General features: G+C 57.8%; 3 protein-coding genes across 3 annotated transcripts; 1 reads left to right on the top strand and 2 right to left on the bottom strand.

The window, feature by feature from the left end:
• The first annotated feature begins 308 nt into the window (after positions 1–308).
• ERMN (ermin) lies at positions 309–3,129 on the top strand. Its single transcript, XM_069022032.1, has 3 exons — positions 309–555; positions 862–948; positions 2,702–3,129. The coding sequence occupies exons 1-3, from the start codon at positions 309–311 to the stop codon at positions 3,127–3,129; spliced, it is 762 nt and encodes a 253-aa protein (XP_068878133.1).
• Positions 3,130–7,395: 4,266 nt separating this feature from the next.
• GALNT5 (polypeptide N-acetylgalactosaminyltransferase 5) lies at positions 7,396–19,174 on the bottom strand. Its single transcript, XM_069021751.1, has 11 exons — positions 18,412–19,174; positions 17,925–18,168; positions 15,115–15,281; positions 14,243–14,362; positions 13,761–13,896; positions 13,278–13,397; positions 12,800–12,917; positions 12,282–12,605; positions 10,138–10,218; positions 9,392–9,553; positions 7,396–7,746 (listed from the first exon to the last, which is right to left on the bottom strand). Exons 1-11 carry the CDS (start codon positions 19,172–19,174, stop codon positions 7,600–7,602), a joined length of 2,382 nt encoding a protein of 793 aa, XP_068877852.1. The 3' UTR covers positions 7,396–7,599.
• On the bottom strand, positions 10,554–12,017 carry LOC138113283 (spidroin-1-like). The gene has a single exon (XM_069021443.1). The coding sequence runs from the start codon at positions 12,015–12,017 to the stop codon at positions 10,554–10,556; it is 1,464 nt and encodes a 487-aa protein (XP_068877544.1).
• Positions 19,175–19,436: the final 262 nt, after the last annotated feature.

Here is a 19,436-nt window from a genome sequence, read left to right as displayed (position 1 = left end):
GCCAGCACAAAAGCTTCCTTGCTTCAGATTGTTTGTTTATGTAAATTATAATGGTGCATTTAATTATGCAACGGGCAGAGCCTCGGCGACAAGGGAGGTGCTGATTGGGCTGGCAAGCCCTGGGCACAGCGGATGGTGCGGCCGCGGGCTCGGCAGAGGAGACGCGCCAGGACCGCTCACGCAGGGGACCAGACCCCGGGGCGAAGGGGTGAGGAGGAGCTCCCCACCCCGGGGCAGGAGCGGGGCCCCGCAGGAGCAGGGCCCCAGTCGGAGGGCACGGCACGGCACGGCACGGCACGGCCCTCAGCATGACGGAAGAAATCCCTGCAGCACCCACCATGCCGGCGTGCAACGGGAGCGTTCCCCCGGAGCACGGCCCGCTCCCGGTCATCGGTGGCATCGATGAAATTGCAAAATCTGTTGGGACAGTCCCGTACGCAAATGCGGAAACGAGCCCTGACACTTCACCTGAAAAGGAAAATCTGGAGGAAAATAGAAATTCATTGGGAGAGGACATCACTCCTGGGAATTTTGCTGGAGAGAAGCGGTGCCAAGGTATCGTACGGGGCTGCCTGTCTCTAAGTGCTGGGAGAGAAAAGTTCTGTTCTATCTATAGCCTGATGAATAGCGGGATGTGCTGTGCGTGTTAGTCAAAACTCCTAATCTGTGGTAGCTGTAACAGTGACTTGGAGTAATTCAGAGTCTGGGTCACATTTGATGGACGCAATGAACAGTTCATAACTAAAGAAATGAGCAATTCTAAATCTGCTCTGAAAATCTGCCGATCTGCAGCCATTAAAACCTGATTGTCATCACTAATTGCTCCATCAGCCCATGTCTTGTGCTTTGTGTTTCCCAAAGAAAAGCGAGCGGAGAACAATGGGACACTACAGCAGGGACCAGCGGATATCCAGGACACAGGGACCAATGGCCAGGGATCAGGGGAAGGTAATGCAAAATGCCATCTGATGTGGGGTTTTCCTGATGTGTAGCAAAGACACAATGGATGCTGGATGTAGGTGGTTATTATTTTTTAAATTGGGTCAGACCCTTCTATTCCAGAGAGCAGTGACTCATTTCTCATCTGTGAGTTGCTGCACCTTAGAAACCACGGCTGGTATCTTCCCTCCAGAGGTTTTACGAATCTCCTTGACCTTGGGGTATTCAAGCTTTGTGGGGTCTTCAGCCAGGAGGTCCCCAACAGCCTCATGAGGTTGGGAGATACTCTGTTTTCTGCTCCATGCTCAGAGGAGAACCTTGTGAGGCTGCTGGTGGTCACAAAACCCAGATTCTTTTCCTGCCTGATTCACCAAGTGTTGAATCCCCCAATGACCAACTTCCCACAAAAAACTGCTCCCCTAAACACCTGCTACTGGGTCTGCTCTGCTCGTTTCTGGGTGAAAATGGTGGAAATGGACCCTCAGCCATCTCCTGTGGGTGAGCGGGGCTGCAGGGGGGTCACTGCCCATCCTGGTCAGGAGTTACAAACATACTGAGTAGATGCATAAATGAATATACTTAATTCACTATGCAAACTGCAGCCACTCCTCCAAAAGGAAGAGTATTTTATGGAGAGTTACTAAAGGAGTATTTTGTATTATATTTATCGGAGTGTTACTAGAGGAGAACAGCCACGTCTCTCTGAGGGGGCTCTAGGCATTATTCCTTTCCACATCTCCCACCCACAGGCTCCTCCCATCTCTGTGGCTTTGGCAGTGGTGGGACAAGGGTGGCTGGACCAGGAGCTGCTGGTGATGCTCTGCCCTGAGCTTTGAAGTGGGCTCTAAATGAGTCATGGGCTCAGCCCTGGAAGCAAAACCTGCTTCCATTAACAAAAGGAAAAATATCTGAACATTTGTCATGGGCAAATTAATATTTCATAGCAGCTGCCTAGGCTGTGAGGAGGTGAATAGTGGTGGAGCTTTCCCACTTGAGCTGACATCCATATTCCAGCTGTGCTGCTTTAGGAGCACACAATAAAACTATTAAAGGATCTCTCATGGGCCCCCTGCACCCGCCCTGCAACCACAGCACTTTATCTCGAAATTGCAGGCAGCTTTTTAGTACCCAACCAATTTAGTCTAATTAATACTCTGGACCCCACAGGCAAAACCTTGAATAGACCATTTGTTGCAACATTAAAGCATCATTAACCACAGAGACGTGCCAAACAGGGCAAATGGGAGATGGCCATCGCAGCCAGGGTGGCCACTGCTGAGGGAGGGACACGTCCCAGTGGGGCACAGCTGGGCACTGCATGCAGAATTGCTCCCTTCCCTTCCCTTCCCTTCCCTTCCCTTCCCTTCCCTTCCCTTCCCTTCCCTTCCCTTCCCTTCCCTTCCCTTCCCTTCCCTTCCCTTCCCTTCCCTTCCCTTCCCTTCCCTTCCCTTCCCTTCCCTTCCCTTCCCTTCCCTTCCCTTCCCTTCCCTTCCCTTCCCTTCCCTTCCCTTCCCTTCCCTTCCCTTCCCTTCCCTTCCCTTCCCTTCCCTTCCCTTCCCTGGAGTGGGAGTACAACGGGGGAGGCATTAGAAAGGGCAAGCAATGAGTTTGGGAGTGCAGGGAGTCTCCCCAGCGTGCAGCCCCGGTGTTGGGGTGCAGCCTGGCCGTGCGAGGCTCCCCCTGTCCCGGGGGTGGGGGATGTGGGGCAGGAGCGGGTGGGTGTCCCCGGAGCCCCTCTCACCGCCGCGCCCGTGTCGCGCAGGGCCGGGGGGCACAGCGGGGCTGCCCGCGGGCAGCGCCGGGCCGGACACGGCGGCCGCTCCCGGCACCGAGACCCTGGCGGGCAGCGCCGACCCCACAGGGAACGCGGCCGGGGAGGAGGACGAGGAGGAGGAGGAGGCAGAGGAGGAGGACACCGAAGAGGATGAAGTTCAGGTGATTGAAATCAAGAAGGAGAACAGCGAGGCGTCCCGCCTGCAGCAGAGAGACAGCGACAAGCAACCACCGCCCCCGGCCAGCCCCGGCTGCAACTCCCCGCTGGAGAAACGGGGGGAGCAGCCCGGCCTGGGGAAAAAGAATGACATCTCCAGACACAGCTATTCCAGATACAACACAATCTCCTACCGGAGGATCCGCAAAGGAAACACCAAACAGCGGATCGATGAGTTTGAGTCCATGATGCACTTATGAACTGAGGGGAAGTGCCTAACGCACCAAGCCTTTGCTCTGAGCTTGGTTTTATTTTGTTCCCCCAAGATGCGTCTCTTCACACAACACAAGGTCACTGCTTTCCTTCTTTTTGTATATGATTTATAATACACTGTGAAAATTTAACATCTTGGCTTTGACAGGGGCAGAGGCGTCCATAGCGCAGGAAAATAAATAATCAGTTTGCTAAGTACATACCCATTTGATTTTAAGGTTATCCTCTTATTTTCTCTCCACCTTTACAAGTGTGTTGAGGCCACAGGAAGGCTGGAGCTGGCTGGGGCTCCTCTGGCTGCCGACACGCACGCGGCCGAAGCCACCAGCCGCGCAGTAATGGGCTGGCAGTGTGGCAGTCGTGACACTGCCAGGGCAGGGGGGAAAAAAGGGATGACTGCTGGCACCCCCCTGCTCTGTTTTGCAGTCTGTCTGTCCTGGTGCCTGATGGTGCCCTGGCAGCCGCCCTCTGCCAGCACCGTCCGTGCCCACGTCGTGCTGCGGGGATGGAGGCGCATCGGCACCGCGGGCAGGCGCTGCTGGCTGGGAGCCGAAGGGGATGAGGGGGCACCGAGGCCCCTGTGCCCTCCCTGCCACCCCTCACTCGGGGTGTGATAGTCAGGGCTGTGGACTCAGGTGTGAGCAGTGGTGTCACCTGCCTGCCCACACCGGCCCTGCTGTCCCCCGTGTGAGCGGGACTGTGACCCACGGAGCAGCCAGCCCACACCGCGCTCCTCTTCCCCTGCTGTCCCTCCTCGCTGGCAGCCCCAGCCCTGGTGCTGGGGGCCCCACCAGGCCGGGGGGCAGCTGTGGGCAGTACTGTTGGTGCTGGCTGGCCACGGTGTCTGCCCCGCCAGCCCAGGGTGGCTTTGGGCCAGTGGTACCGGTGGCCAGTGCCATCTCCAGAGACACAGCGGGGGTCTGGGCTGGCCCTGAGGGCAGCAGCTCACCCGGCACCTCCATGCCTGTGCCTGCGTGCACGTGGTGAGCCTGGCCACTGCCAGGAACACCTAATCTCCCAATGCCAGCAGGTCAGACTCTTAGGTGTCTTCTCGATTTTCATGCTAAGTTTAGACACAAAATTTTAAAGATTATTTTGTCAAAACCAAGTGAGTTTTATCCATTATTTTTGTCTCACCTGGACATTACCCTTCTCCATTTTGAAAGACCTTTGTGTAACCACCATGCAGTGGTGGCAATCTTTTAAAATTGTTTTACATTCAGATTTGTCTAGAGTTGGGATTTAGCTTTGCAATTGTCACTCCAGAAAGCATCTGGGAAAGCTGAGAACAGCTGGCAAGGGAGAGGAGGTAAGGATGGAGTTATACAGTGGCCTCCTGCAGCCATAAGTGCCTTTTTAAGGATTAGTTTTACATCTCCAGCAGCACTGATTATCGCTTTGACTTTTCTTGTTCTACATAAAAGCAATTATTTACTGGCAACGTGAAAATAATACAGGGCAATTCTGCATTGTGCCAGCAGACACAGCCCTCATTGTGCCATTCACACTTGTTTATTTGCTCCTTGGCCTGGGGAAGTTCTGAGCTTCGCTTGTACCAACTTATACTGTGGGTCTGTTCCTGCTGACAGCTGCTCTGGGGGTGACACGTCCCTCTTGAAGACGTGGTTATGGTGATTCCAGCCAAGGCCACGCTGGACAGGGCTGGGAGCAACCTGGGATAGGGAAAGGTGTCCCTGCCCCTGGCACGGGGGTGGAACAAGATGAGCTTTAAGGTCCCTTCCATCGCAAACCACTCTGATTCTATCAGTCTTTGTGACCACTCCCAGAGCTTTTGGTGGGAAAGGCTCCCCAAGGCTTCCAAGAGCCTTGGACCCGCTTCGTACCTCCCCTGCCCAGCAGCGCCCGCTCAGCCCAGAACGGCTGTGCCCTCTCCCCTTCGCGGGGAGCTGGAAAAGGAAGGGGCTGGGATGCTCGGGGCACCCGAGAGCCTCTCCCAAGAGCCTTTCCCACCTGGCCTGACCCGCCGGGAGGGTGTGGTGTGAAGAGCAAGGGGTTCACAACGGGCAGGGATGGAGTGCTGGGCCTCTGGCCATCCCCGTGGTCAGCGGGCCGGATGTGCATGGGGAGGAGCTGGGCAGGGAGCTGCCTGCACGGCGTGTGAGGGCAAGGGACACGCAGAGATCTGGGCCCTTGTCCTTGGAGCAGAGGCACCTTCAGGCAGATGCTGCCTAGGGCATGGCAACCACAGCCTGAAAATCCTTTCTGACGGCCGGCGAGTGAGAGGCAGAGCCCTGTGCAGAGAGTTGGTGCCAGGTGTCACAACACCTGCAGCAGCTGTGGCTGCAGCAACCAGCTCAGCAATTGCCCTTCCCTGCACCGAACGAGGAGCCAGCATGGCCAGAAATCAGGGGAATTGGTGCTTTGAAGGCTCTTCCTGTGGTGATGCTTAACGGTTCAACCTGGCTGTAACTCGGGAGGAGCCCCTAGAGAGGGTCCAGGTTGGTCAGATTTAACACACTGTGCTCAGAGGAAGCAGCTTCATCTATTATCATTTATTCCTTTTTTTTTTTTTTTTTAATTATTTAACACCGGGGACATCAGGGGCTCCTGTCCCCATCCCACACATGGGTTTTTCCACCCGTGGTGCCTGACCCTGCTGCTCCCAGAGCTGCCCGGCCCCACGGTGCGATGCCCAGCCCGAGTGTCCGTGGGGAGGAGCGGCACGGGCGCCCAGCGCCACGGCTGCCGAGCCTGCCGGAAAAATGCTCTCGTTTCTGGAAGACTGGGCTGACTGGTGCCATCGGAATGTTCTCAGTACAGAGCAACAGCAGGGCCCCAGCTCACTGCCAGCGGCCCCCAGGCGCCCTCCAGTCTTTGAGCAAAGATCCAACAGGGAAGTGAGCATTTACACAAGCAGGGCAGCGGCACGCGAGTGACAGGGCTGGCGATGGGATGTGACTGTGACATATGACCGCCTGGTGCCTGCTCGGTGACAAGTGATTGAATGTCAGCAAACAGAATTTGATGAAATTCATGCTCCTGATACGAGCTGACTGCCCAAACAACGTCTGTGTCATTTTTCTGATGGTGACTGCGGGCTAGCTGCGCTGAAGGAGGGAGAGAAAATCAGGAAGACAGTTGGAATAGGAGTCAACTGGGAAAATCTCTTGGGCCAATCAATATTTTGGCAGACTGAGCCTGTCAGATGCTGTCAGCACCGATCCACCCTGTCAGAGGTAGCATTATGCCTGCAATACTTCTGCAAACCCAAAGGAGAGGTCGGGGGGTGTGAGGCAGGACTGGGGCTCGGCTGTGCTCACTGGTGCCGTGAGCAGTGAGGGCCATGCTCAGCCCAGGTACACCAAGGGCTTGTGCTGGAGCTGCCCCTCATCTCTGCAGGGGTACAGGGAGCAGCATCCCTCAGCAGGAATTCCCAATGGGAACAGGGTAGAAACCCTGCCTGGTGTTACGTACTCTGGATCTCACAGCCCTGGCACACAGAATTTATTTTCCCATCAAATCCGTCCCACTGGTGACTGGTGATGGATTTTGGAGATGAAGAGTTTCACAGGAAGGACAACACTTGCCTATGACAGTGAGTCCAGAGGGAGTTTGGTGTGCAGAGCCTGGCTGTGCCATGCAGCCTGGGCTGAGGGGAGCAGCAGTGCTCCTGGAGAGGCCCCAGAAAGCCACAGGGGCTTGGGGACATGGGTGGGTCCTGGCAGCCCACGCTGGGACAAGCTGGCTGCCCTGGGATGAGGAGCTTCCAGGCTGGCCTCTGGAGCGTGCCTCTGGCAAGAAGCAGGATAAACCTCTGGTTCCTGCTCCAGCAGCTCCTCTCCCCACCACGCAAAGCAAGGCACGTGTGTCCTTGCTGTCCCAGCACAGGGAAGGACTGCTCCAGGCCTCTTCTGCAGCCCTGGTGGGGCTGACCCCCATCCACCTCCCACTACAAAATGTGGGCTTTATCAACGTGCAATTGATTCCTCACAGAACCCTGATCCTCATCTGTCACACAACAGGTCCCACAGGGAGGGATCCTGCAGCCAGATCCAGCGCGGACATGATGATGAATTTTTTGATGCATTGGTCAACAAATTTCGAGTTTTTGTGGAGGAATAAGCAGCCCAATTGGCTGCTCACAAACTTACAGGGCCCTGGAAGTATTTCTGTAGCTTATGCTGCTGTGGGTGGGAACTGAGGGATATTTGCTTACAGCAGGATGGGGACTTCAAAAAATATTTCCATTTAATAATACAGAAAATGAGTTTTCCTCAAAGTCTTCTCCAGCGAGGGAAAATGAGGCTGATCTGTTCAGGCACTGTCACATGAGACGTGCTGCTCTTGGTATTCGGGTCCCTCAACGCGCTGGTATCAAACCACAGATTTCAGCTATCATTTGGAAATGCACTTCCCGTTCGGTAGCTGCTGTCACACCGATGTCCTCGCCGAGCCCACAGCGACACCTCGGCGGTCCTGGCGCAACTGGGCTGCCCTCAGTCCGCGTGGTAAGTGCCAAACTGCCACTTCTGATAAGGGTTTGTGGAGTCACAGGCTTTCACCCTCAGGGCTTTGTACGAGGGATCCACTTCCAAGCAAGCTGGCTGCGGGAGGTGCTGGTGCTCCGAGATGATGTGGTCGGTCTGCAGGAGAGAGAGGGAGGCCTTAGGGGGGCCCGGGCTTTGGCTTAGGGGCCATTCAGGCTTTAGGGCTCCTGCAGCAGCAGCAGCTCTACGTTCCCTTTGAGAAAGCCCAGCCCCGTACAGTGTGCCCTTTTTTGGCTCGTCCCTAATACCTGAGATATCTTTGCTGACTTACAGGGACTTTGGCGTGAGATCCAGGCCTGCACCTGTTGCTGAGCCAGGATCATGCCACACCTGTTGTGCTTCCTGGATTTTCCTTCACTGGGAATAGAGAGATGGGCTCTCTCACTGTCTGCGTGGCAGTTACCACGGAGGGAGTCACTCGGATGGGATTTGCCACCCAGGGAATGTACAACAATGTACACAGATTTCTGTGTTTTAGTTTGTTGGCTGATGAGCTCAGCACTGCTACTGCACTGAAAAGGATGTCAGGCACCAGCCCCAGAGCTCAGGTGCTGGGGTGTACCTTGCACTGTGAAAGAACAAAGAGTCTGAGTGATCTCCATCCTTTTGCTTTTCACATCTCGTTGGATTTACCTCTCTAACCCCAGTGGCCAGCCAGGTGATGCTGCAGGTGCTGCCCCAGGCAAGGGACAGTGACTCTTAGGGCCAGCTCATTAACACCGAGGTGAAATGCTTCTGGTGTGGAGGGGGTCTGGGCAGGAGCTGCATCTTTGTGCAGACAGGAGCTGCACTTCACATCATTAGACAACACAATGACTGATGTCAGGAGAGGGTAAAGCACTACAACTCCTTTAGCCAGCAGCCACCGAGCTCTCCTCAGACTCCTGTTGCTGGCACCAGTAAAAGAGTACCACCAAATCCATCTCACCCTCAGCTGAGACATCAGGCTGGAACAGGAGACAAGACCTGCCCGTGCCCCATACAGCTCCCTGGGCATTTCTGCATATTTTTCACAAAGTGAAATGACAATTTCACAATTTTCAGTAAGTGGATAAAAATGTTCCTGTAGTTTTCCCCAAACACCCAAGGTGAGCCTGTGGAATTCTGGCATTCAACACTTTAGGCTGAAAAAACCAAAGGGGAACAGGAAATCGTCTATATATTGAGTGTGTAATTCAACTCCATTTTTTCTTTCTTAAGTGAACAGTGTTTCTTCCTCAACAATAAACTGTGCTATTTCAGAGCATTTTGGACAGCTGCTTACACCAGGCTGACAGAGACACAGCCGTGACTCTTTGTGCAGCACAGGCAATTAATGTGAGTATCCATTCTTTTCCTCTTCATAAATGCTTTCTTTAAAACCCCCTGTGAGCTGAGAGCCGATCGATCCTGACTCGTCTCCCTTTAAGTGCTATCGGCGGTTTCTGTCTAGAACCAGGATGTTCTGTAACTCTGCTGTGGCAGTGGCAGCGCCTGCCATGTCCCCAGTGTCCCCAGTGTCCCCCCGTGTCCCCCGGCCTGGCAGGCCGTGTCAGGATGCTCGTCACTGGGCCTGACACAGCCCCTGCGGAGGGGCACGAGCAGTGTCGGGGGGCCGGGCACCAACACGTGTCTCAGGTGACAGGTGGCTTTGGCAAAGCGGGCAGCAGAGGGTGGGGCACCCCCGTGCCGGGCTGTCCCCCCTTCAGTGCTCTCCTGGCATGCTGACCCATCCCGGGATGGCAGGGGCTGCATCACTCACCAGCCCCGGCTGGACAGTGGCCAGTGACCTGTGGAGCCAGGCCAGGCTGCGGCTCCTGCCCTGGCAGTGGCGCAGGCCCACTGCTCCCACGATGGCAGACGGGGCGAGGCAGAGCTCTCCGTGCTGGATCAGCCTCAGCCAGGTGTAGTTGAACTTCTGGTTCTGTGGGGAGAGAGCAGGAAGAGACACGGCCCCATCAGGCTCCATCGCAGGGCTGGCTGGGACTGCCACAGCTGCTCTGGGCACCCTGTGCCAGGGCTTCACCAGCCTCACAGGCAGGAATTCCTTCCCAATACTCCATCCCTGCCCTGCCCTCTGGCAGTGGGAAGCCATTGCCCCTTGTGCTGTCACTCTAGGCCCTTGTCCCAAGTCCTTCTCTGGCCCTCTCAGAGCCCCTTTAGGGACCGGAAGGGGCTCTAAAGTAGAGCTGGATGTTCAGCATCAGCACACAAATCACAGGCTGGTATTTAAATATTTCTGGTTTCATGTGCAAACTCATAGCTTTATCAAACCTTCCTACACCATCTGAATTTGCTGTTTCTGACACTGTTGCTTGGCTACAGGCTGTGCCAACAGGCAATTCCTGCCCCTTGCTGCTCCCAGGCATCACCTGGCCATGTCCCCAGGCGGGAAGGGCTCTGTTAGCTCCCAGGGAGGGGACAGGTCACCACGGGGAGGCACAGGAGCTCCACGCCAAGCACCACAGGCAGTGTGACACACCCGGGGTGTGTGCAGACTGTCCTTACCGTGTTGTTAACATCACACTCCTCAAAAGCCAGAGTGGAGCCTTCCACAGCGATGCACCTTGCCAGGGCCACGTTAACGAGCTGGGAAACAGCAACAAAATGCAGATTTAGACATAAATTCCCAAGAAGGGAGAGAGGATGTTACACTGCACTGAACCTGCTGGGTTCTCTGATTAATACCGTTCACATAACTAAGGAAGGCAGAAAAGAGTGTTCCAGGCCAGGCTGGACAGGGCTTGGAGCAACGTGGTCTAGTGAAAGGTGTCCCAGCCGATGGCAGGGGATGAAATAAGCTGAGCTTTAAGGTCCCTTTCCACCTAAACCATTCAGGGATTCTGTGGTGGAGGAGAAGGGGAGCCTGACATGGTTTTTCCCACCAGGCACCAAGCAAGGGGCTTGTGGAGGCAGCATTGAATTCAAAAGGACTTTAAGGTGTTCTCTGCCCACTGCCCCCGGCGAGGCGCAGGTTCCGTGCCCAGAGCGGTCCCGGTCCCTCCTCCCGGCCCCGCAGCGCCGGGAACGCGAGCGGCTGCTGCGCTCTGCTGGCGGCGGAGCCGTGCTACAGACCCTGTACCCACAGACCCTGTACCCACAGACCCTGCACCTACAGACCCTGCACCTACAGACCCTGTACCTACAGACCCTGCACCTACAGATCCTGCACCTACAGACCCTGTACCCACAGACCCTGCACCCACAGACCCTGCACCTACAGACCCTGTACCCACAGACCCTGCACCTACAGACCCTGCACCTACAGACCCTGTACCCACAGACCCTGCACCTACAGACCCTGCACCTACAGACCCTGCACCTACAGACCCTGCACCCACAGACCCTGTACCCACAGACCCTGTACCCACAGACCCTGCACCTACAGACCCTGTACCCACAGACCCTGTACCCACAGACCCTGCACCTACAGACCCTGCACCTACAGACCCTGTACCCACAGACCCTGCACCTACAGACCCTGCACCTACAGACCCTGTACCCACAGACCCTGCACCTACAGACCCTGCACCTACAGACCCTGTACCCACAGACCCTGTACCCACAGACCCTGTACCTACAGACCCTGTACCCACAGACCCTGCACCCACAGACCCTGTACCCACAGACCCTGCACCTACAGACCCTGCACCTACAGACCCTGTACCCACAGACCCTGTACCCACAGACCCTGCACCTACAGACCCTGTACCCACAGACCCTGCACCCACAGACCCTGCACCCACAGACCCTGTACCTACAGACCCTGCACCTACAGACCCTGTACCCACAGACCCTGCACCCACAGACCCTGCACCCACAGACCCTGTACCCACAGACCCTGCACCTACAGACCCTGTACCCACAGACCCTGCACCCACAGACCCTGCACCTACAGACCCTGTACCCACAGACCCTGCACCCACAGACCCTGTACCCACAGACCCTGCACCTACAGACCCTGCACCCACAGACCCTGCACCCACAGACCCTGTACCCACAGACCCTGCACCTACAGACCCTGTACCTACAGACCCTGCACCCACAGACCCTGTACCCACAGACCCTGCACCTACAGACCCTGTACCTACAGACCCTGCACCTACAGACCCTGTACCTACAGACCCTGTACCCACAGACCCTGCACCCACAGACCCTGCACCCACAGACCCTGTACCTACAGACCCTGCACCCACAGACCCTGCACCTACAGACCCTGCACCCACAGACCCTGACCCTACAGACCCTGTACCCACAGACCCTGCACCGCGACTCCTGCACTGCACTGCGACCCCCGAGCCGGGGCAGGGAGCCAGGGTGGGATCCCCCGGGATGCCCGTGTGATGTGGGACTTCCCACCACGAGAGACTTCTCACCCGAGGGCACATCCAGCCCTGAGGCACATCCTGTCCCGGCACTGCCGTGTGCCCAGCTCAACCATCCAAACACCCACCTAGCTCTCCAGAGGGAAACTATCCCTTCTATCTGTGACCTATTTCTTTACAAAAATACCCTGGAATCCAGGCCTCTGTGCGGTATCAAACATCCGAAATGCTACCAAAGGCCAGGAAGCTGTGCAGCAGCAGCAGCGTGCGGGATGCTGCCCGGGGCACAGCCATCCCCCGAGAACAGTGAATCCTCTGGGCACGTACCAGCCCACTGGCCTTAACCAGGGGAGCTTCCAGATCCGGGTAGACGTTCTCCAGGTACCACTGGAAGCTCTTGCACTGGAGCTTCTTTCGCAGCTGGATTTGCTGGGTCAGGTCGCCGACATCCACGTTCTTTAGGAGCAGGTGGTAAGCGTGGCCATAGAAGAGCTCCTTGTACTCGTCCAGCCACACCTCTGCCACGCGGGCCAGGTTCCTCTCCACCGTTCTCACCCGGTCTTTTGGGAAGGAATAAGGATTGTCATTCCTGAAAATGTGCCCAACTCTGGAGCACGGAACTATCTCGATCTCTCCTCCGCACATCCAGACCTGAGAAACAGAGGTCACTGGTAGAGACACGAGCAGATGTTGGGCGCTGGCTTTGTGCAAGCCAGGAGAGAACCAGGAAGTCAGGTGTCAGGGGAGATGGGGTGTCCAGCACGGAGCTGTCCCTGGGGAGCCCCTACCTGAGCCCCATCACCCACCCAGGCTGGCAGGGGTACAGGCACGTGACAGTGACCTACCTTGAATGAAATCTCCATATTTTCCCCTCCCCAGACATCCAGCCCTGGGTCGTACATTCCCAACTCAAAAAAATATTTCTTATCGATGGAGAAGAGGCCACCTGCCATGACGGGGCACCTGGGAACAGAGAGGCCACATGGTCTGTCAGTGCCGTGACAGAGAGGGCATTGGCATGGCTTTACCTGGCCTGAGAGCTGCAATGGGGCAGGGAAAGGAAAAAGGCAATGGAATGTTCTCCTGGCCCTGCAGCACGGCTGACGCCAGCAGTGCCACGCGTGGGGAGAGAGGCCTCCTGGGCTTTGGCCGTGCCTGGCGGCGGGACTGCCCAGCGTATCTGTGCCTCAGCTGTCCTGGCAAGCACAGGAACAACGCTTGGCCACAGAAGAACAACATCTGGCCTCAAAGGAGCCTTTGCTGCTGAGTTATTACCAAAGGAACAGGCTGGTTTTCAAAGCTCTCGCATTTGCTTTTTTTTACCTTATTATATCTGTCTCCTTGATTTTATTTTTCTCAATGACCTCTTGTGGAATCTGCTTCCATCCAAAATTCATTGGCCAAGTAAAAATCCCACGCTGGAAGTTGTCCACGGTCATGTAACTAAACAGAAAAAAGATCGGGCTGACTAATTCTGAGTCACATTCCTGATTGAAATGTCACCCCTAATGAGTGAAGATGAATATCTGTAGGTAATTAAACCAGGATTTTAACAAATTTCATCAGGAATCCTCTTCATGTACTAAAAGTTGTGAAAAAGCGAACAGGTGTGTGATAAACACAGGCTACATCCACAGCTAATGTTAACTTCTGGTGTACAGCAATGTTCTGTGTCCCCTGTGGAAAGCTGCTGGAGGCCGGTTATGGGGTCCAGAGTCATGGATCCACTGCCTGTAATGGATCCATGGTGGTCCCAGTCAGGACACCAGCTCGGGCAGTGGGATTCCCAGGGATGAGCTGCCTCACCTCATGTCCTTGTCGCTGATGACCTCGATGACGGGGCAGGCGACCTTGGCCCGGCGCAGGCGGACCCTCTCCAGCAGCGGCTCCAGCCATCCCACGTTGCACTCCACGTGCGAGTCCAGGAACGTCAGGACAGCGCCTGTGGCACAGGCCAGGGAGGGTCAGGCCTCAGGCACCCCAACCCAGACCCTGCTGAGCAGCCTCCCCAGGCACCCTGTGGGCTCAGGGTGCTGCCGACTGTGCCACAACCCCCCTTGGCTCCCCAGACCTGCCCAGCCACAGCCAAGAGCGTTTTTTCCCTGCTCCTGACAGAAATGGCCATGTCAGTGCTGACACAGCCTGGCTGGGGCAGGTGGTGGAGCTGGAGCTGGAGATGCCGACAAAAGGACACTCCTGGTGCGCGGGGAGGGACAAACGCAGTGCTGGAGAGGGATGCCCAGCACCTCTGGGGTTCTGACATGGCTGGAACACGGCTCCCGTCCTACCTTTGGCGATCTCTGCTCCCGTCAGCCTGGCCCGGATCAGACCGTGCCTCTCCTTGAGACGCAGGATCTTCACCTTGGGGAACCGCGACATGTACGTGTCCAGCTGCTCCTTCAGGTACTCTGCAGGGGGGAGAGAGTGAGGCTGACTTGCCCACTGCCACCCACATACAGGGGGAAAAGCCACACGCAGATTTTCCCTGGAAGCACCTCCAGGCACGCCAAGTCCTCAGGTCTGGGGTGGGAACATCTGGGCACGGTGCGCAGCTCCTTGTGTGCATGGTGTGAGCTCTGAAGCCCACCTGAGACAGCACCTGAGACAGCACCTTTCCTGGAGAACCAGCAGTCGGGAAATTACATCACTCTTACATTTTTAAGGGCTGAAGTCAGCAGGGAGTGGAAGCTTCACAACACAGGGGTGGGTACCGGCTGAAATGCCAACGGAAGGCACTGTGCAGTGCAGATCCTGGCTCACCACTGCTCCCACTGCAGCTCCCTGTCCTCCGAGCCACCCAGGAGTGTGTCCCCCACACTGGGAACATGGGACACCTGCCTGGGAGCTGCACAGCGAGGGGTGAGAGCATCTCCTGATTGCACAACCCCTTGAGCCAGCACACCCCAAAGATGAATGGGCGGGGCAGGTCCCAGCTCCCTGGTGCTCCTGGAGCCTCTGGCAGCCTCTGCCTTCATCCCCCACGGCCAAGCCCAGCACCCCAGGGCTCTGATCCCCCTCAGCCCCAGTGCAGGCTAGGGATGCACTTCAATACAGTGGAAGGAGAAAATGTGATTTCTCTCCCACTTAGAATTGAATTACAGAGAATAAACTGCATTTTGCCCTCAAGTTATATTAGTTTCATAAAGGCAGCTTCACCTACCCTTAGTGCTGAAGTCATCCACCAAAATGAGTTCCTCGATCAGGTGCGGAGGAGACCGGCTGAGGACGCTGTGCACGGAGCGCAGGAGGGCCGACCACACCTCATCCACGAAGCACATGATGATGCTGGTGGTTGGGAGGTCGTTGTGGACCTGCTGCTCAGAGCACCTGCAACAGCAACATGGGCTCACAGGTGAAGGCCAATCACACTCCTGAAAATCTGCAGGCTCTGTTTGTGGGAAAATGTGTGGGGAAGGGGAAAATGCCCGATGTGAAATATGGAGGGAAAGCTCTGCAGTGTTGGGAGGGGAACAGAGGGGTCAGGGGGGACCCCACACACAGCCCCACGGCCTCTCTCATGGGCAGCCCCATGGGACAGGATGTACTCACTTGGTTCTGACAGGAACCTATTCTGAAGGAAATTTAGAGGAATTTCAGGGCTTCACAGTTAATCAGAAGTGCTCTGGCTAAGTGAAAATCACCCCAGAATTACTCTGTGTCACAATCCTTGAGATGTGTCTTTCTGTCTCAGGGAGGTCAGTGGGCAGAAACCACTGAAAAGTTCATTTTGGATCCAGTCCTGCCTCCACAAGCCCCTTGCCGGGCAGCTGGTGAGCAGAACTGGGTCACGCCCCCTTGTCCGCCACATAGAATCCTGGAACAGTTTGGGTTGGAAGGGAACTTAAAGCCTCTCTCTTTCCAACTGCTCCCATGGGTAGGGGCACCTTCCACTAAACCAGGTTGCTCAGAACCCCATTATGCCTGGCCTCAAACTTCCAGGGATCCAGGGGCAGCCACAGCTGCTCTGGGCACCCTGTGCCAGGGCCTGCCCACCCTCACAGGGAACAATTCCTTCCCAATATCCCATCCATCCCTGCCCTCTGGCAGTGAAAAACCACTGCTCCTTGTCCTGGCACTCCAGGCCCTTGTCCAAGGTCCCTCTTCATCTCTCCTGGAGCCCCTTTATGCACTGGGAGGGGCTCTGAGGTCTCCCTGGAGCCTTCTCTTCCCTTACTCTCTCAGCCCCAGGACCCCTGATCTGGACTCTGCGCTCCCCACAAGCCTCCTGCCCATCACACTCCTCCTCAGGGCCCTCTCTCTCACACCAGCTGCAGGGACACAGTGCCTGGGGGGCACCAGCACTGTCAGTAAAGCTCCAAAAGCAGCGAGCATTGTGCATGGAGATGCATGGATTGGCCAGATTTCAGTGGTCTAGTCCAGTACTCCAGGAAGAATCACAAGAGGAACTGGAGTCTAAACTGGGAGAGACTGGAATACACCAAAACATAATGAGCTGTTTGGCTCCCAAGAGCTGCCAACAGCCACTGCCCTGAGCTGGCCCTTACAACCCGGTATCTGCTGTGCCAAGGGGCCGAGGGCAGAGCCTTCACGGGCTCCTGCCAGAACCAGGGTGCCCAGGGCAGCTCCGTGCCCCATGGCAGCAGCAGCTCACATCCCCAGGGTTGCGCCCTGTTTGGCCAAGGTGTTCCCCGTGACGGCAAAGCATCTCCTCCCGGGCAGGTGCGTCACTCCCCGGAGCTGCTTCCTGCTCCGCAGCTCCGGGGCTCTGCTGCCCAGACCAAACCCAGCGCTGGCTTTGTGCCACCACGGCTCTGGTCCTGTGCACAGGTGGCTTCTGTAGGTGGCATCAGGAAGCAGCCCTAGCTGTCTCCCCCCTTCCCTGCTCCATTCTTCCCGTGCAGGATCTCACCTCAGCAAGCACCACCAACACTGTGGGAATGTCTGCACTGTCCTGTGGGATGGGGGATAATCACAGCACAATTCCCACCCCAGCTGTGATCTGTGAGTGTGGGAAGAGGGATGTGGGAGGGTCTCTGCACCTCTCTGCAGTCTCTCACCTGCCCAGGGGCTGAGAGATGTTTGCAGGAAGGGCTGAGTGTAAGAGATGAGACTGGCACTCACCTGAGCTGGCACCTTCCCTGCCCTCCCTGCAGCTCTCACAACCACAGAAGGGCTCAGGTTGAAAAAGACCTTTAAGATCATCAAGTCTGAGCCTCAACCCAGCACTGCCAAGCCTACCTGGCAGGGCAGCTCAGGATGGGGCTCCCCAGCCTCTCATCCCTCTGTTGCCCTTGCCTTGTCCTGCTCTTCTCTGTTGGCAGAGAGTGACTGTTTTCAAGTGCAGTCCCGAGACGTGCAGAATCACTTACACGTTTCATGACGACAGCTGTAACTGTGTGCCAGCTTTCCAAGCCCAAACTCCATGTCCCTCCCTGCATGTGCCCACAAACCAGAGCCCCCCAGACTGCCTTTCCAGTCCGTGCCTGTTGCATGGTGCCAGCGCTCAGCATGTCTCCTGTGGGGGTTTCTGGAGCCACCGCAGTTCCCCGGCCAGGGGGGCCCTTGTGGTGCCTCTTCCTCGAGGGAAGGGCCAGGGCAGCCTGAGGTGTGAGAGCCCCTCCAGGCAGTGGGGCTCCTGCTGCCCACACACACCCACGGGGTGCAGGCTCCAGGAACCAACGCACAGATTCTGAAGCCAGCCATGCTCAGAGCTGCACCTGACACACCAGGTACAGCGTTCTGAGGCACAGAGAGGCCTGAGCCCCATCACCCGTGCTGTGTGTCCTGGCCCCTTTGGGCAGCCAGGCTCAATGGCTTATAACAACCTGCAAACTTTACCCAGGGTTACGCTTAACAACAAGCTGCTCTGACCTGGACAGGCAAAAGCCATCTGACAGGTAGCACGGCTGAAGTGGAGGGCTCAGTGTGCCCCCAGCAACCCTCCCCAGAGCCACGGAGCCCATTCCCAGGCTGCAGCACAGGGGTTTGTGCAAGGGGAGCGGATCTTACCCAGCAGGCCTGGTGTCTGCGATGGCTCGATCCACAGGGATCAGATCGCTGAGGTAGACATTAAAGTTTCCTTCTTTCCATCTACTTTTTGCTTCTTCTTGTTTTTCGTCAGGGACTGCAACAGGGTGTCCAAATTGGCCGGGAGCTCGGGGGTCTCTTGGGGCGAGCGTTGCATCCATGGACAGGACTCTGTGCATCCCCGGGCTGCTGCCTGCCTGCTCCTGCCCATCCCGGCCAGTGCCAGCTGCCCCAGGAGCTGCTTCTGCCTGCTCCTGTCCAGTGCCAGCTGCTCCAGGAGATGCTCCCGCCTGCTCATGTCCATCCTGGTCGGTGCCAGCTGCTCCAGGAGATGCTCCCGCCTGATCATGTCCATCCTGGTCGGTGCCAGCTGCTCCAGGAGATGCTCCCGCCTGATCATGTCCATCCTGGTCGGTGCCAGCCGCTCCAGGAGCTGCTCCCGCCTGCTCGTGCCGGTCCAGTCCAGGGCCAGCTGGCCCGGGAGCTGCTCCTGGCGTCGCACCCAGCGTCCGGCTCCTGCCACCCATCGCGGTGGCCCCAGCAGTGGCAGTCGCAGCGTGGGCACCATCACTGCTCTTGTCAGCAAGTTCCTTGTGCTTTCCATGTCCCCTTGTGGCGTTCCCCGCAGAGTGGGGTCCGCGACGCGGGGCTGCGGGGCTGGCGAGGTTCATCCCCTCTTTGCTAATGAGGACGAAGCGAGTTTTGGAGGCAGTTTCTTTCCGTCCCACGTTTGTTTCCTCTGGTCCAGGCTGCGCTGCCGTCCCCGCACCCCGGGCTGCGGGGCCGGCCTGTCCCGCCGTGCCCGAGGGCCGCCGCTCGCTCCCGCCGCCCGCGTGTCCGAGCAGCGCCGTGCCCGTCCCGCCGAGCGGGGCTGCCCGCGGGGTCCGGCTGCGCCCGGGGGCCGGGGGCTGGCGGGGAGGCGGCGATGGCCCCGGGCCCCCGGCCCCGTGCCCGGCGAGGGCTGCTCCCGGCTCCCCCGCTGCCTTCGCCGGCGCCTCGGGGCCGCGCCGGGACCGCGCCCGCCCCAACCCCGGCCCCAACCCCGGCCCCGGCCCCGGCCCCGGCCCCGGCCGCTGCCCGCGCCCCGCCGCCTCCCGCAGCAGCCGCCCTCCCGCCTCGCCGAGGGAGAGGCGGAGCGCGGCCATGTCGAGCAGCACCCAGGCCACCGAGGCGGCGAACACGAAGGCCAGGGCCCGCCCGCTGCCGCGGAACAGCCGCCGCAGCCCGCTCATCCCGGGCGGGCGCGGGAGCCGCCGGGCCAGCGGAGCGGGAGGCGGGACGGGCACGGGGATGGGGACGGGGACGGGGACGGGGATGGGGATGGGGCCGGGACGCGGCTGCCCCCGCCCCACCCGCGCCGGGACCCGCCCGCGCTGGAAGCTGACCCGGGGAGCCGCCCGGCCCCGGCAGGACATCCCGGGAGGAGCGGGGCTGTGGCTCCGGGGAGGCATCCTCGGGGATGGGTGGTATAGCTTGCGGGGGGACATCCCCAGG

This window comes from Aphelocoma coerulescens, chromosome 7, assembly GCF_041296385.1.
Source record: "Aphelocoma coerulescens isolate FSJ_1873_10779 chromosome 7, UR_Acoe_1.0, whole genome shotgun sequence".
Lineage (NCBI taxonomy): Eukaryota > Metazoa > Chordata > Aves > Passeriformes > Corvidae > Aphelocoma > Aphelocoma coerulescens.
The sequence above is the reverse complement of the archived record's forward strand: the minus strand, read 5'-3'. Positions and strand labels throughout refer to the sequence as shown.